This window comes from Haliotis rubra, unplaced genomic scaffold (assembly GCF_003918875.1).
Source record: "Haliotis rubra isolate DU_JTF1 unplaced genomic scaffold, ASM391887v1 Scf11, whole genome shotgun sequence".
Lineage (NCBI taxonomy): Eukaryota > Metazoa > Mollusca > Gastropoda > Lepetellida > Haliotidae > Haliotis > Haliotis rubra.
The window spans coordinates 279,515-293,444 of NW_025765003.1; the positions used below are offsets into that span (position 1 = coordinate 279,515).

The 13,930-nt window shown below is 38.8% G+C and overlaps 2 protein-coding genes across 7 annotated transcripts in view; one reads left to right on the forward strand and one right to left on the reverse strand.

The window, feature by feature from the left end:
* Positions 1 to 3,116: 3,116 nt before the first annotated feature.
* On the reverse strand, positions 3,117 to 3,716 carry LOC124285337. The gene has a single exon (XM_046721544.1). It carries the CDS (start codon positions 3,714 to 3,716, stop codon positions 3,117 to 3,119), a length of 600 nt encoding a protein of 199 aa, XP_046577500.1.
* A 4,004-nt stretch (positions 3,717 to 7,720) lies between these two features.
* The window catches only part of LOC124284041 (AP-1 complex subunit gamma-1-like), a 33,822-nt gene continuing 27,612 nt past the window's right edge, over positions 7,721 to 13,930 (forward strand). For 3 of the 6 annotated variants that reach the window (XM_046720120.1, XM_046720093.1, XM_046720127.1), the window contains exons 1-5: positions 7,928 to 8,117; positions 10,372 to 10,588; positions 11,716 to 11,840; positions 12,493 to 12,634; positions 12,867 to 12,963. In XM_046720120.1, the coding sequence (XP_046576076.1) occupies positions 10,388 to 10,588; positions 11,716 to 11,840; positions 12,493 to 12,634; positions 12,867 to 12,963 (565 nt within the window). In that variant the 5' untranslated portion in view covers positions 7,928 to 8,117; positions 10,372 to 10,387. Of the gene's footprint in view, positions 7,818 to 7,927; positions 8,118 to 10,371; positions 10,589 to 11,715; positions 11,841 to 12,492; positions 12,635 to 12,866; positions 12,964 to 13,930 lie in introns of those variants that run through there. The other 3 variants (XM_046720109.1, XM_046720119.1, XM_046720102.1) reach the window with 3 other exon arrangements.

Consider the following 13,930-nt stretch of genomic DNA (forward strand, 5'->3'; position numbering starts at 1 on the left):
TGCTCTGACAGGTCTTTTTTCTATGGTTTTATTCCAATTATATGACTTTTCCATCCCATGTATTAGTAGTTCCATGTGCCCTCTTTGAAAGTATGGGGCGGTGGGGTAGCCTAGTGGTTAACGCGTTGGCTCGTCACGCCGAAGACCCGGGTTCGATTCCCCACGTGGGCACAATGTGTTAAGCCCATTTCTGGTGTCCCCCGCCGTGATATTGCTGGAATATTGCTAAAAGCGGCGTAAAACTAAACTCAGTCAGTCAGTCAGTCTTTGAAAGTATACATATAAAAGTACATTTGAGTGTCAATATGACATTTTAAATAAAAATCTGAAAATTTCAACTTTTCAATGTTTTACCTCAAAAATAGGACTTGGCATATTATTATTTGACTTTTCTAACCCATTTATTAGTAGTAATTGTGTTCTCTTTGAAAATATATATAAAAAGGTAAATTTGAGATTTTAGAAAATATTCACTGAAAATTTCAATTTTTCAACTTTTAACCCCCACAAATAGGACTTAGCATCATATGTCAAGGGAGGACTTTTTAGTACTCATTAGTTATAACTTAAACATGTTGAATACACTCAAATAATTTCTGTACCATTGTTTTTTTAGGTTTTGTCACATTCTGCCTGGACTACTCGTAATGAACTCGACTTGGAAACGAACTCTACTCGAATACGAAATGTAGAAAATCGCAACGACATGAAATATATGGACAGTATGAAAAATTAAGACTTATTCAGATGTGAAAATGTTTAATTGTGGCTGATGACTGGCGGCGAGGAGAAGGACATTTTGTAAATCGACGGACAATCTCAGGAATCAAACTGATCACCGTTTGGCAAGATTTCTTCTGTCTGACAGTTGGGATAGTATTAGTATTTTTTTATACCATGGCTCGTATCATCCATCAATCCATACCTCGACCGGTTTGGGTGTCCTGTAAAATAATTTGTGGGTTTTGGGGCTTGCTGAATTCCCCAGTCTTCGTAATATAACCTTTCGTAGGCAACTGTTATGTACAGCTGTCAAAGTTAGTAATATAAATGTCAGAGGCTTGTTAAAATGTAGCACAGATGCATGTAACTGGTGGGCTTGTCGCATTCAAAATGAATATACTTGACAGACCTTGAAGAGAGAGCCTTCCTGACTTCACCTGTCAAACCCATGTGTTGGCACCGCAAGGCTGACGACACGTTTGCCATTCTCCACCCAGGCCAAGATCCAGGTCAGCTACTAAAACATCTGAGGTGAGATGAGGTGAAATTGGGTTTTACGTCGTGCTCGAGAATGTTTCGCTCATATGACGACGTGCATGCGTGTGTATGTGTATGTGCGGCTGCTTGTACTAGCCCAGACTTAAGATGGTTTTATAGTGCTAGCCCATTGAGATACCATGCCGCAGTGAAGCAGGAATACCCCACTCAGACACAATATACTGACTCCGAGCCGACCAGTCCTTGCTGTACCCATTAATGCCGAGCGCCAGGCAGGGACCAACAAGTACCATATTTAAACGTCTTTTGGTATGACGCGGTCGGGGATCGAACCCCGACCTTCCGCTCTCCGGGCGGACGCTCTAACCACTACACCACGGAGGCGGTCAAAACATCTGAACAACCAACACCATCGCATTAACTTCACTATGGAACCAGAAACCATCAGCAAACTGCCCTTCCTAGATATCCTTGTGCCCGCACCCCTACCAACACACTCCAGACCACAGTTTACCGCAAGCCGACGCACACCAACCAGTATGTGCAACCATCCACCACAGGTGAAGACTGGCATAATATCTTCACTAACCAGGAGAGCAAAAAACATCTGCTCTACAAATCTTCAAGAAGAACTAAACCATCTTAAAGAGGCGTTCATTGACCTCAATGATTATCCACCCAAGTTAGTCAATAGGACTATCGTATCCACCCTCACAACATCATCGAAGCACCCAAGGCCAGAACAAGCACCTATAAAACTATCCATACCCTACATTGGCAAGACTTCACACCAGAAGCAACAAGTGGATATAGACACCACATTCTCGACTTCCCGTACTCTAAACAACCTACTGCAGGCCAACGGGCGCAATCACACCAACAACGGAAAATTAAACCCCAAAGGTGTTATTTGCAAAATAACTGCAACTGTGGAAAATCATATACATGTATTGGTGAAACATCAAGACCAATCAACATCAGATTGAAAGAACACCAGGTGTCTACAAACAAATAGGACAAGAAATCAGCTATCTCTGAACATATACAGAACAACCCCAATCATCAAATCAACTGGACAGAGTACACAAGACTGGTAGGCAACCAACCTGACTTCACCAAACGAAAATTGACCGAAGCCATCCACATCAAACGACACCGACCCTTGATCAATAGTGATCAAGGTTACTTCATCCCCTCTGCGTATGATGAACTCATCAACCAACCCTAACTGATGTTTTATAGGCATTTAGAAGTTGGTAGGGTAATACAACACACTTGATATGGATGTGCAATATTTCTGTAGAATAGTTAACTCTACTATGTACTTTGATAATAAGGTCAACATGTTTGCTATTTACGTAATTTATGCATTTTAGGTAAGAAAGTGTGTGTGTGTGTGTGTGTGTGTGTGTGCGTGTGTGTGTGGTGTGTGTGTGCGTGCGTGCGTGCGTGCATGTGCGTGCATGTGTGGCTGTCTGTCGTAGGTGTCTGTCTGTAGGCTCGTGCGCTTGTGTGTGTGTGTATGTGTGCGTGCGTGTGGGTGTGTGAAGGTGTATGCGTTTTGTGTTTGTGCATACGGTTCGGCCTGCGTGTGTGTATGTGTAGGTGTGATTTTATTACCAATGTTTTATACAACTGTGACATTTGTGTCTCATAGGCCTTATGGCCGGATGCTGCTTTTAAATTCTTGCAATAATGTACCGTCTTTTTTTAATGTTCTGCGGTATGTGAAACATTGATAAACTATATTTCTTCTTCTTCTTCTTCTTCTTCTTCTTCTTCAACTTCAACTTCTTTTATTTACACACGACGTTTCTGGGCTAATACTTGCCCCTTCATCAGGTGAATGAAAGTGAATAGTGATTCTTAACTAAGTGTTCAGAAAGAGCAGATTTTTAGTCAGATTTGTTGACAGATGTTTTGTGCTCTTTTATCCGAGTGGCAATAGGTCTGCCTGTCTCACCGATGTAAGTGTCACCACAGTTACATTCCAATTTGTAGACACATCCTGTTGGGTTAGGAGTGATGTTGCAGCTGCCTTTGCCATTGGATTTTAGTAAGGTTTTTAGTGTTCTACCGGATGAAAATGTGGTATCAATTCTGGCAGTTTTCTTCAGTAGTCTGCTTGGATCCCACATAGGGGATGTTAATAAGGATGGGGGTGCTTCAGGCTTGGGTCTGGTTCGGTCTTGATGTTGGAGAGTTGACTTGATGGTGGTTTCCATTAGTTGTCTCGGGTAGCCATTGAGGGATATGAAAGTGGTCTTGAGGTGGTCTAGTTCTTGTTGGAGATGAGAGGGGCTGCAGATGGATTTGGCACGTCTGGCTAACGTAGATATGATGGCTCTCTTGATCTGGGGGTGATAGCTGGAGTGGTAGTGGAGATATTGGTCAGTGTGGGTCGGTTTGCGGTAGACAGAGGTGATGAGCTGACTGTTGGAGTTCTGAATGGAGATGTTGAGGAAGGGGAGCTGGTGTTGTTTTTCAGTTTCCATCGTAAACTGAATAAGTTGATGTTGTTTGTTGAGATGGTTGAGCAGGAGAGAAGGGTCGTCATTGCTGTTCAGGATTGTGAAAGTGTCATCCACTTTTCTGAACAAGCATAGCGGTTGGATTGGGGATGTGGATAGGGCTGCTTGTTTAAAATTCGTCATGTAGATTGCGATTATGAGGGGTGACAGTGGCGAGCCCATGGGAAGACCATGGGTTTGATGATATATTTGGTCTTGTCATTTGAAGTAATAAATTTCAACAACTCTGTGGCTTCCTGTACATACTATATATACCTCTGTAACTATTCCCTGTCATTCACCTGATGAAGGGGCATGTATTATCCCAGAAACGTCGTGTGTGAATAATAAAGAAGTTGCACATCCATATCAAGTGTGTTGTACAACCCTAACTGGTTGTATTACTTGTACAAACAGGCCCGTAAACCCCTCTGGCTTCTACATGTAATCCCTTGTCATCACATTGTTACTGTACATCCCAATTAACGTCCTTGTTGTTTTAGTTAATTATTTACTGTATGTATATATTCCCCTGTTTTCTACCTTACTCATACTTGTTAGACAACGATACAAAAATCTGTATCGAAACGCCACATCACCCGAATAAAGAAATTGTTTATCCATAAAGTTTGTCTGTATATAACACGGTTTGGTCGCTAACATTTTTATCCATTTGAAACTCATCATCGCCTCGTAATGAGTTCGGCGCATGTTCAGAAAATTCAAGTCATTTCATAATCATTTTGTTATGTTGAGATGCAACTTGAGATTTCATTTTAGTGTGAACTTTCAGTGGTTTCGGTCCAGTATAGGTTCATCGTTTCTAATTTAGCGAGTTTGTCTTTTCACGTTTTAGCTCCATCTGAGATGCGCCACTGGAGTTTAGTATGAGTGTATATGTGAATATTTTAGCTTCAGCTTGGTGGCACCGCCTACATTTACTATAGGTTAGAGTTTGAATATTAAAGCCCTAACTGAGAAGCACAGTCTTCCATTCTAATCAGTTGTTTTTTTCAAACTTGTGCTGCACTAGATAAACTCCTCATGCGGTTTTGCATTACTTGCTCATTAAATGTTTAGGCTCCACTTGAAACGAGCCTCTTGGTTTTACACTGGATTAGTGTGTTAATGACTTTACTCTTCTATTATTATGATTTTTTCTTGCAATACTTTAGCTCCAGTTGTGATGCACCATATCCTATTATAACACAATATTCCCTTAACAGCGCCATCTCTTATTATACTGAAAGGTATTTTAATGTGTAGTTCGAGCTGAGACGCAACATCGTCTCATATAATGGCCTGATGTTTCCATCTTCAGGCTCAAGAATGTTTTAGCTTCAGCTTGGTAGTACCATCTATGTTTACTATGGATCAGTGTTTGAATGTTATAGCTCCAATTAAACACAGTCTTCTATAATAATGAATTTGTCTTTTGATATTTTAGCTCCAGTTATGATACACCATGTCATGTTATGACAAAATGTTCCTTTAATGTTCTACCTCCAACTAAGCAGCACCTGATCCTATTATAGTCGAATGGTCTTTTCATGTTTTAGCTCGAGCTGAGACGCAACATCTTCCAATGAAGTGAATTGGTGTTTCAATCTCTAGGCTCTGGTTGCGATTCATCGATCTACATGTATTACTTCTCCGTATTTATTGACTTGGTCTTTTATTGCCATAGCTCCAGTTGAGACACATCGCGTCTTAACATAATGAATGGCCTTTGAGTGTCTCGGCTCCAGGTGAGACATGCTATATATAGTTTATCGTTCGATGTTTTTGGTCTAGTAGAGATTCATCATCTCAGATCGTAATGTGTTTGTCTCTTTGTGTGTTTGCTCCAGCTGTGACCCGACACATGTGTCTAGTATGACTAAGTCTTTGAATGTTTTAGCTTCAGCTGGGTAGCACCACCTATGTTTACTATGGACAAGTGTTTGAATGCTATGGCTCCAATTGAGAAACACAGTCTTCTATAATAATGAATTTGTCCAGTTATGATACACCATGACCTATTACAAAATGTAAAACAAAATGTTCCTTTAAATACCTCCAACTAAGAAGCACCAGATCATATTATAATGAAATGGTCTTTTCATGTTTAGCTCGAGCTGAGACGCAACAATGTTGACAACATCTTCTTAAATCGTGGGGGCGGTGGGGTAGCCTAATGGTTAAAGCGTTGGCTCGTCACGCTGAAGACCCGGTTTCGAATCCCCACATGGGTACAATGTGTGAAGCTCATTTCTGGTGTCCCCCGCCATGATGTTGCTGGAATATTGCTAAAAGCGGCGTAAAACCAAACTCAGTCAGTCAGTCTTAAATCGTGAATTGATGTTTCAATCTTTGGGGTCTGGTTGCGATTCATCTCTTTAATGATTGAGAGCCCTCATTGAGAAGGTGTATGTTTGTTATCTGGATGTAATATTGGATCAGTGTTTCAGTTTACCTGGGCACGATTTAGCTAGACATATACGTCATGCGGCTTCTGATGGTGTACTGTGGAGGTTGTAATTTGTTGTGGCTCTTCTCTAAAGATCGAAATTTCGGAATCGATGCAGTAAAGAAATGAGGGCCACCATTTGTTGTGAACTTGTTTGTCTTGTATGAAGTGTAAACATAGCGTCCCACTGTACTAAGCCTGTAAACATTATTCCCTCTCCATCTGTCTCTCGTTTATTAAATGCGTCAAGCGACTTCGACGAATGAACAATATGTTACTTGAAATTAGCACAATGGAACTGTTAGACAACGAGAAAATAATTTCAGTGAGACTCACGGAAAATGTTATTCCTAGTATGGTTTAAACATATTTTATTCCATTCAAAAAAGAAAGAAAAGGATTGGCAAACAAACCTAATTGGCTCATTAATGCCGCTCCATAATATACTGAACAGCAAAAGAAACGCAAGTTTCGAAAAAAAGAAAACTCATGAAGGTAAGCGTTCAGGTTTATGGAACGTTCATGGTAAAGTGACGTAATGATCTCAGATTAGATGATGTCATGCAATTTGACGTCCACACGAACCATTCGCACAAACACACTAACAGTGCGCTGTTATCTCTGAATAATAACAATCTTGGATATCAACAATATTATCTTGGGTTTTTTTTCGTGGCCAGTTGATACAAATAGGAAAATAATAGAAACTACAAAACCTTTTATGAATCAAATCATTTTGATGTAATAATGAATTGATGGACTGACCGTAGAATATCCATATTCGTCTGATGAGATACTGAGTTATTACCGTTTAGCACATCCCGCAGGGAGAAAACTTTTACTTAGAAATAAGATTCGTATCGAATGCTATCATGCATATTTAGGACACATGAAAAAATAGCGGAATACATCCTCATAATCTTGTGAGCAGGAACAAAAAGCATTATCAGAAATGAAACGATTATACTTATCACTGTTTAAGTCACTGCATCCCCATCTAAGGCGGCAACGTATTATTTGACAGAATCGACTACCAAAATTTATATCGAACATTGTGTTGGTATTATCTTGTGGTGGGATTAAATGTCCAACAGAGGAAGCGTTTGTCGCATTTGTAGGTAGGTAAATCCACAGTTTAATTGTTTCGGGCAAAAACGATTTGGCATAATTAGTAGGTTTGCATCTCATAGTCTGATAATTTAAGGGGTTAATAAAAAGGCATGTTATTAAGAAGCTATTTATATTATTACACTCCATTACGTATTACCAATGTTTACGGTTTTACAGGTACGCACTTTTTCCTATTTTATAAGAATTTATACGGGATTCGAAATATGTGTCACCCAAATTAAATATTTGTTTATATATAGTTTATTAAACTGCCTTAGTTTGTGCTGTATGACTTCGGTAGCTGAGTCACTAGCCTTTAGAATGTAACTTGGTGTAGTGAACTTTCAACCTGTATTATTTATCGTGGTGTGCAATGCATTCCGTCGCACAGTTCCGAGTTGTCGCCCATAGATAGATTCACGGATGTGACGTCACAACCACTTGCCACGGGTGTAGTGCACTATTTTCGGGTTTGTTATTATTTCGCCGAACCTGAACTAAAACCTAATTCCGATAGGTAAGATATTGTAAGTACCACCTATGTCTATACTGAGCAACTGAGAAGAACCAGACTTTATCATAAAACCACAGCAGGATTAAATGCAAATTTAATTAGGTACTATTTTCATGTCGCGGATCACCTCACATCTTATAACGCACCGCCATATTGCAGGAAGGCAATGTGGTAAATGAATAAGAAAATATAATATCATACCTCTACGATTGGGTTTTAGAATTATTCGACGGTTGGTGCCTTTGGATTATACCTACATAGTTTGAATTTACCCTTAAGGTGGCACTGAAGATCTGTCGCATACTATTACAAGGTAAAATGACACCGGCTTGCAGCCGTCCCCACCTCCTTCGTATGCTAAATAGTCAACAAATTATGGCAGGTGAAAAAACCGTCACTCACGATCAAACAACTGCATGCTTATTTATACTATTGTTTCTTTGATTGCAAAACAAGTAGTTGCTCCGATAAAATCAATATGTAACTCATTACATTCAATGATTTTGAAGGGTGTACATTTGTCGTATACTTCTTTTAGCATTGACGCATGTGATTGGAATTATTAATATTAAATATGTACCATGTGTACAGATCTCTTTTTGATAATTGGAACTTGACATAAGATCATACAATTTGAGGATATATATATATTTCTAGAAATGCAGACATTAATTCATCTGTCAGTGGTTACAAGTAGTGCATGTTGAAAAACTGTGCAATCACCTGTTAGAGGAATGTTGTTATCGCCAATATCGGTGGTGAATGCAACTGATAAAATAAGTCGTGATTGAGTTCTTCATATAGCTGTTTTATGTTCAGTTCCAGTGGTACCTCTTTTCAGTTTGAGATCAATGGTGAAAATATGACTGAACCTAATAATAATCCTTAACCTCCAAGCTGTAAATTAGTTTAACTTAAGACCTAAGTTATTACATGACTTTATGCAGGATGGTATTATATTATTTCTTCCTATTTACCATGTTTACAAACTCCTTACGTCTGGACGTGATTGTGTTAAATATTTTGATGTCCAAATGATTGATTATTTGTCTTTTGTTTCTTATGATTGATACAAGACAGTGATCATATGTTATCTGTAGACAGTTGTGGACAAACTATTATTCAGTATAGACTGTTTATGTCCAATTTGAGACATTCATTTCATGTTTTCATCATAAACAAATTATACATACTCATCATTAATCATGTTAATGATGTCACATGAAAATGCAACCAATAGCATGTTTTTAACATGTGTAGCATGTTTGGGGGAAATAATAGTTTTTTCAATAGTTAAATTCTAATCATACTGATTCATAGCAGCAGGCATTTTCATGTGTTATTTTTTAAATTCTAGAAAACAGGAAAATGTGAGAATGGCTGTCATCGACTTCAGCCACTATGCTGAAGCAGAAGTTCAGCAATATAAAATTAGCTCGTACTAGTCAACTGACGTTTCTCGAGCGAGGTAGAAAAAACACAATTATCTTTGAGGGATATGTTGGAATTTGATATTGATGATACTTCCCTGTTACCCGGTAGCAACTCTGGGGTAGAACAAGGTCCCCAGTTTTAATAGATAAGGGGGGGTCATGCTCTGTTGCTTGGTTGAATATTGATCATATAGTTGATTCATGTCATTCTATCTTGACCACATCAGTTGATGCTGTCAGTCACTGGATTGCCTGGTCCAGATTTAATTATTTACAGACGGCAATCATGCAGCTGTAATATTGTTGAGTGCTGTGTTAGTAGATAACAAATCAAACAGATTCGGTTTATATGAAGTATTATGGGTCCATTACTGCTAGTGTTATTATTACTGCTGATTAGGGGCAAGGGTTTCCTGAAGAAGTAAGTTGTAACCCATGCTTGACTTTGGTGACCTAATAGATCAGCTGTGGTTAACATATGTATGAAAGCCAAGCATCCATGTAATAAATGCAGTGTTAAAAGATTTTAGGGGTCCCAAGATTCTAATGCTTTAGCGTGTTTAGCACTAATAGCAGCAAAGCTCAGGATACCAGTACAACCTTCAATTTGGAAAACTTTATTAGGTGGTCAAATTCTGTGATTTGTTAGTCGAGCCAAGCAACAAGGGAGGCTCATATAGCATCAATTGTTGGTTGTGGTCCAAACTCGATTGTTCACAGGCCACTGCCATATAGCCAAAATATATCTTATTAGTTGTGAAACAAGAAGTTAGGGTTCAGAAAAGGGTTTATTTTTCTATCAATGTTTTTACAGACCACTGCCTTACAGATGACATTTTCTTGTCGTAAAGCAGGAAGTTAAAGTTTCAAGGAATTGATGTTCTCGTTGACATGAAGTGCTAAATAGACTGTGTGCCAAAAACATTTCAGTCTTATAACCTAAAATGTGATTAGGCATTATTTTCAGTATATTTTAGTCTTTGTTTATGGACTAGTATTGTGTAATCTCAACAGACTCAGACAAAATGGAGCATGATAGATTTATATAATAGTTATTTATTTCTCAAATGAAATATATTTCTGCTTTGTTCGTGTTGTAAGCTTAATAACTATGAAACTTTTCATTTTTTACAGTGTTTAGGCACTAGCCATGCCGACCCCCAAACGGCTGCGTGACCTTATACGGGAAATCCGATCTGCCCGTACTGCTGCAGATGAGAGATCAGTCGTCAACAAGGAATGTGCCGCAATTAGAGATTCTTTCCGAGATGAGGACAACACCTACAGATGCCGCAATGTGGCCAAGCTTCTATACATACATATGCTTGGATATCCAGCCCACTTTGGTCAGGTGAGATCTTCAACAGAGAATGGTGTATAAATGCGTCTGGGAAATATTTGTTGCAGTTGTTGAAAAAGCATTTTGTGATGTATTATTACGTTCAAATTACATTAAACAATGTGAAAGTTCACAAATTGAGACATGTTATTCAGAATTACTTTCTATTATCTTAATAGACTACCAGTTTTACTGTAAGGTTGATGGCATCTTCGTTACAGATACAATTGGCTAACTAGTGAAAATACTGTTATATTTCTAACCTTGAATATTTGAGCAGGGTAACAAGGTTCTTTTTTTTCATGGCCCAATAATGAAGAAATGCTAGTTCCCAAACAATTTAAGGTTGATTTTATTTGGAGTGGCAGGACAGTATTGATGTAACACACTTGATGTCCAAATATGAATGTGTTTGTGGCCTGTTGGGCTGCTGTTACGTTACCTTCCCAGCTGACACTCTCTCACAGACATATCTCATCTTATTGCATCTTCAAATAGAAGCCATTAGGTTTTTGTAACTTGGGGTTCTTATGTTGTGCTAGAATTTTTGTCCTGATGTAGGTTTGGCGATTGACATGGTCAGTGAGTGATTATATTTTGTATCCCCTTCAATGTACATTAACGTACATGTATTACAATGGACCCTGTCCGTGCAAATTCGTCATTTCTCTGGCAGAGCATAAAAACGGTTTATTATTTCTTCACCACACTTGGCACTTAGATAGTTCTTATCATGGACTAGTGCCTTTGGATAGTGTTGGATTTCTGAAGAAAATTAATTTTGCGTTACCATGGCAACAAGTTTGACTTCAGTTGAAATTGGTGGTAGTGCTCCCTTGCGGTGTAGAACTTAAAAACTCTTTCAGTACTCTCTTTCCACTTGTGGGTATCCAAGAACTTAATGAGATAAATGAACAGTACCACTCTATTTCCAGTGTCAACATTACTGAGGTACATCAAGCCGTACGTTTTGACAAAATCATTACTAGTTGATATATTCATGAACAGTATTTTACCATTGCGGGGGATATTGATGACTTTGTCTTCTTCTTGTTACTTGGTGTAAAAAAACCCATGTCTGTCAATGGGTGAAATTAAATATGAGATGAATTTAACAATTTCACTGCACGTTTTTTCAGCTGGAGTGTCTGAAGCTGATTGCCTCACCTCGTTTCACAGACAAAAGAATTGGGTACCTTGGGGCCATGTTGCTTCTGGATGAGAGACAAGATGTCCACCTTCTTGTCACAAACTCCCTCAAGAAGTATGTAGCTACACACCTAATGCTTTTGTGGTTTCAGCATTTCACTGATGAAATAAACTTAGATTCATAAGAGACCCGTGACGATCCGGGTTAGAATTGACCTTCAGCAACCCATGCTTGTCGTATGAGGCGACTATCGGGATAGGGTGGTCAGGCTCGCTGACTTGGTTGACATGTGTCATCGTATCCCAAATTGTAGATTGATGCTTTTGTTGTTGATCACTGGATTGTCTGGTCCAGGCTCGATTATTTACAGACCACCGCCATATAGCTGGAATATTGCTGAGTGCGGAGTAGAACTAAACTCTAAGTTACTCTAACCCAGATTAGCAATGCTGACTAGAAATAGTGTGAAATACAAAAGTCTGTATTAATTTAAGTAAACCATGTATATTTTGGAATTCTTGATAATTGGTGATTTGGAACAGGTGTTCACTAGTGTAGGACTAACAGACTTGTGGCCATGTCTGACCATGTTTAGCAATGCTCATTCGAAATAGTGTGAAATGCTGTTGCCTGTTTTGATGTAAATACACTTTTTAAGTTGGGAACTCTTGAAAATTTGGGACTGTTAACTGAAGGTTTCAGTCTATCAATCAGCAAGTGATAATGCATTGAAGTGGCTGTGACATCTGACTTGTTTTTGTTCCAGTGACCTGAATCATCAAACCCAGTACATTCAGAGCCTTGCCCTCTGTACACTGGGCTCAATATGCTCGGTGGAAATGAGCAGAGACTTAGCTGGAGAGATAGAGAAAATGATCAAATCTTCAAATGCCTACATAAAGAAAAAGGTAAAATAAACTGATGATAAACTGTTGCTTATTCTCATTCTATCTGTTTCAGTGTTCAGAGTAATATTTCTATTCTGGTTGATTTTAAGCCTTGCTGAATAGGGATTAATGGAATTGTCACTTTTGTCTACTGATTGGTTCATTTGAATGAGTTGATATTGTAATTTTTTCTGTGCTTGCTTTGATTGAGAGTATTGTACATTTGTTCAGTTGTTACCTTTTGTCATTGCAGTCCATATTGTGTGCATTCCGCATCATCCGGAAAGTTCCCGATCTCATGGAGATGTATATTCCTGCAACACGCTCACTGCTCAATGAGAAGAATCATGGTAAGGCCTCTATGCAGACTGTGGTTCAGTTAATGGTATAGCATCTTCTTTATCTCCTGGGGCTCCTTTCATTCTGTAACATTGCACTAAGATTACCTTAGTGACTTACGATAACCTTAGTGGTTTGTGAAAAGAGTCCCTGGAATCCAATTTGGGTAAACTTACACTAAACCCTGGATTTCCCATTGTTCTTGCCTCCTCGAATTATCCGCCCTTTGATATTCAAAAGCCAATTTGATTTGCTATGTCTCATGGATTAATCTGAATATGAGTTAAAAGCCAGCATCAGAAATAACCCATTGCCCGATGTCCGAGTCCAGTGTTTTTTTCCAGTCGGGCAAGCAAATTTGTATATCACGCTGTACCAATGTCCAGTTGACTTTCCAATGTTAATTATGTTGTTTATTTAAAAAATCAACAAGAAAATCGGCCGGTATAGAGGGAAAATTATCAGGGCAAGTAATTTTACAATTGCCACTGTACCGGTGTACACTAGCAATTTTAAAGTTATTTCCACCCCTGTTTAGTCACCAAAAGATTCTTCATGGGGAAGGATGACTTGTTGAGGAAAAGGAAGGCCTGCTTTAACAGTGTTCACGAATGGTGTTTCAAAGTAACAGGACATTGGGTCCTGTAAGCTTCAGATGTCTGTCTGACCCATTGAAAATTCACAGGACCCAAAGAATAAAATTAAACACACATTTCAGATTTAACATTTCTTATAATTGGCATTGAAATTATTAACAAACATAAGATTTATAAACAGCAAACAAGTGCCACATGTCACATATAACAACTTCAGTCAAAGTCATTGTGAAATATACAGTCAGACACTGGGGCCGGTGGGTTGTAGACTTCTATCGGACCTTTGGCGAATCTGCCGGATTTGTCAGAGGGTCAGACACTATTCGTGAACACTGCTTTAAGTGCAAACAGTCTTTATCATAGCATGATCCTCACGCCTCCT

Bases quoted from the DNA above. Each gene is read 5' to 3' on its own strand.
- LOC124285337 (XM_046721544.1), bottom strand. From the start codon at position 3,716: ATGGAAACTGAAAAACAACACCAGCTCCCCTTCCTCAACATCTCCATT.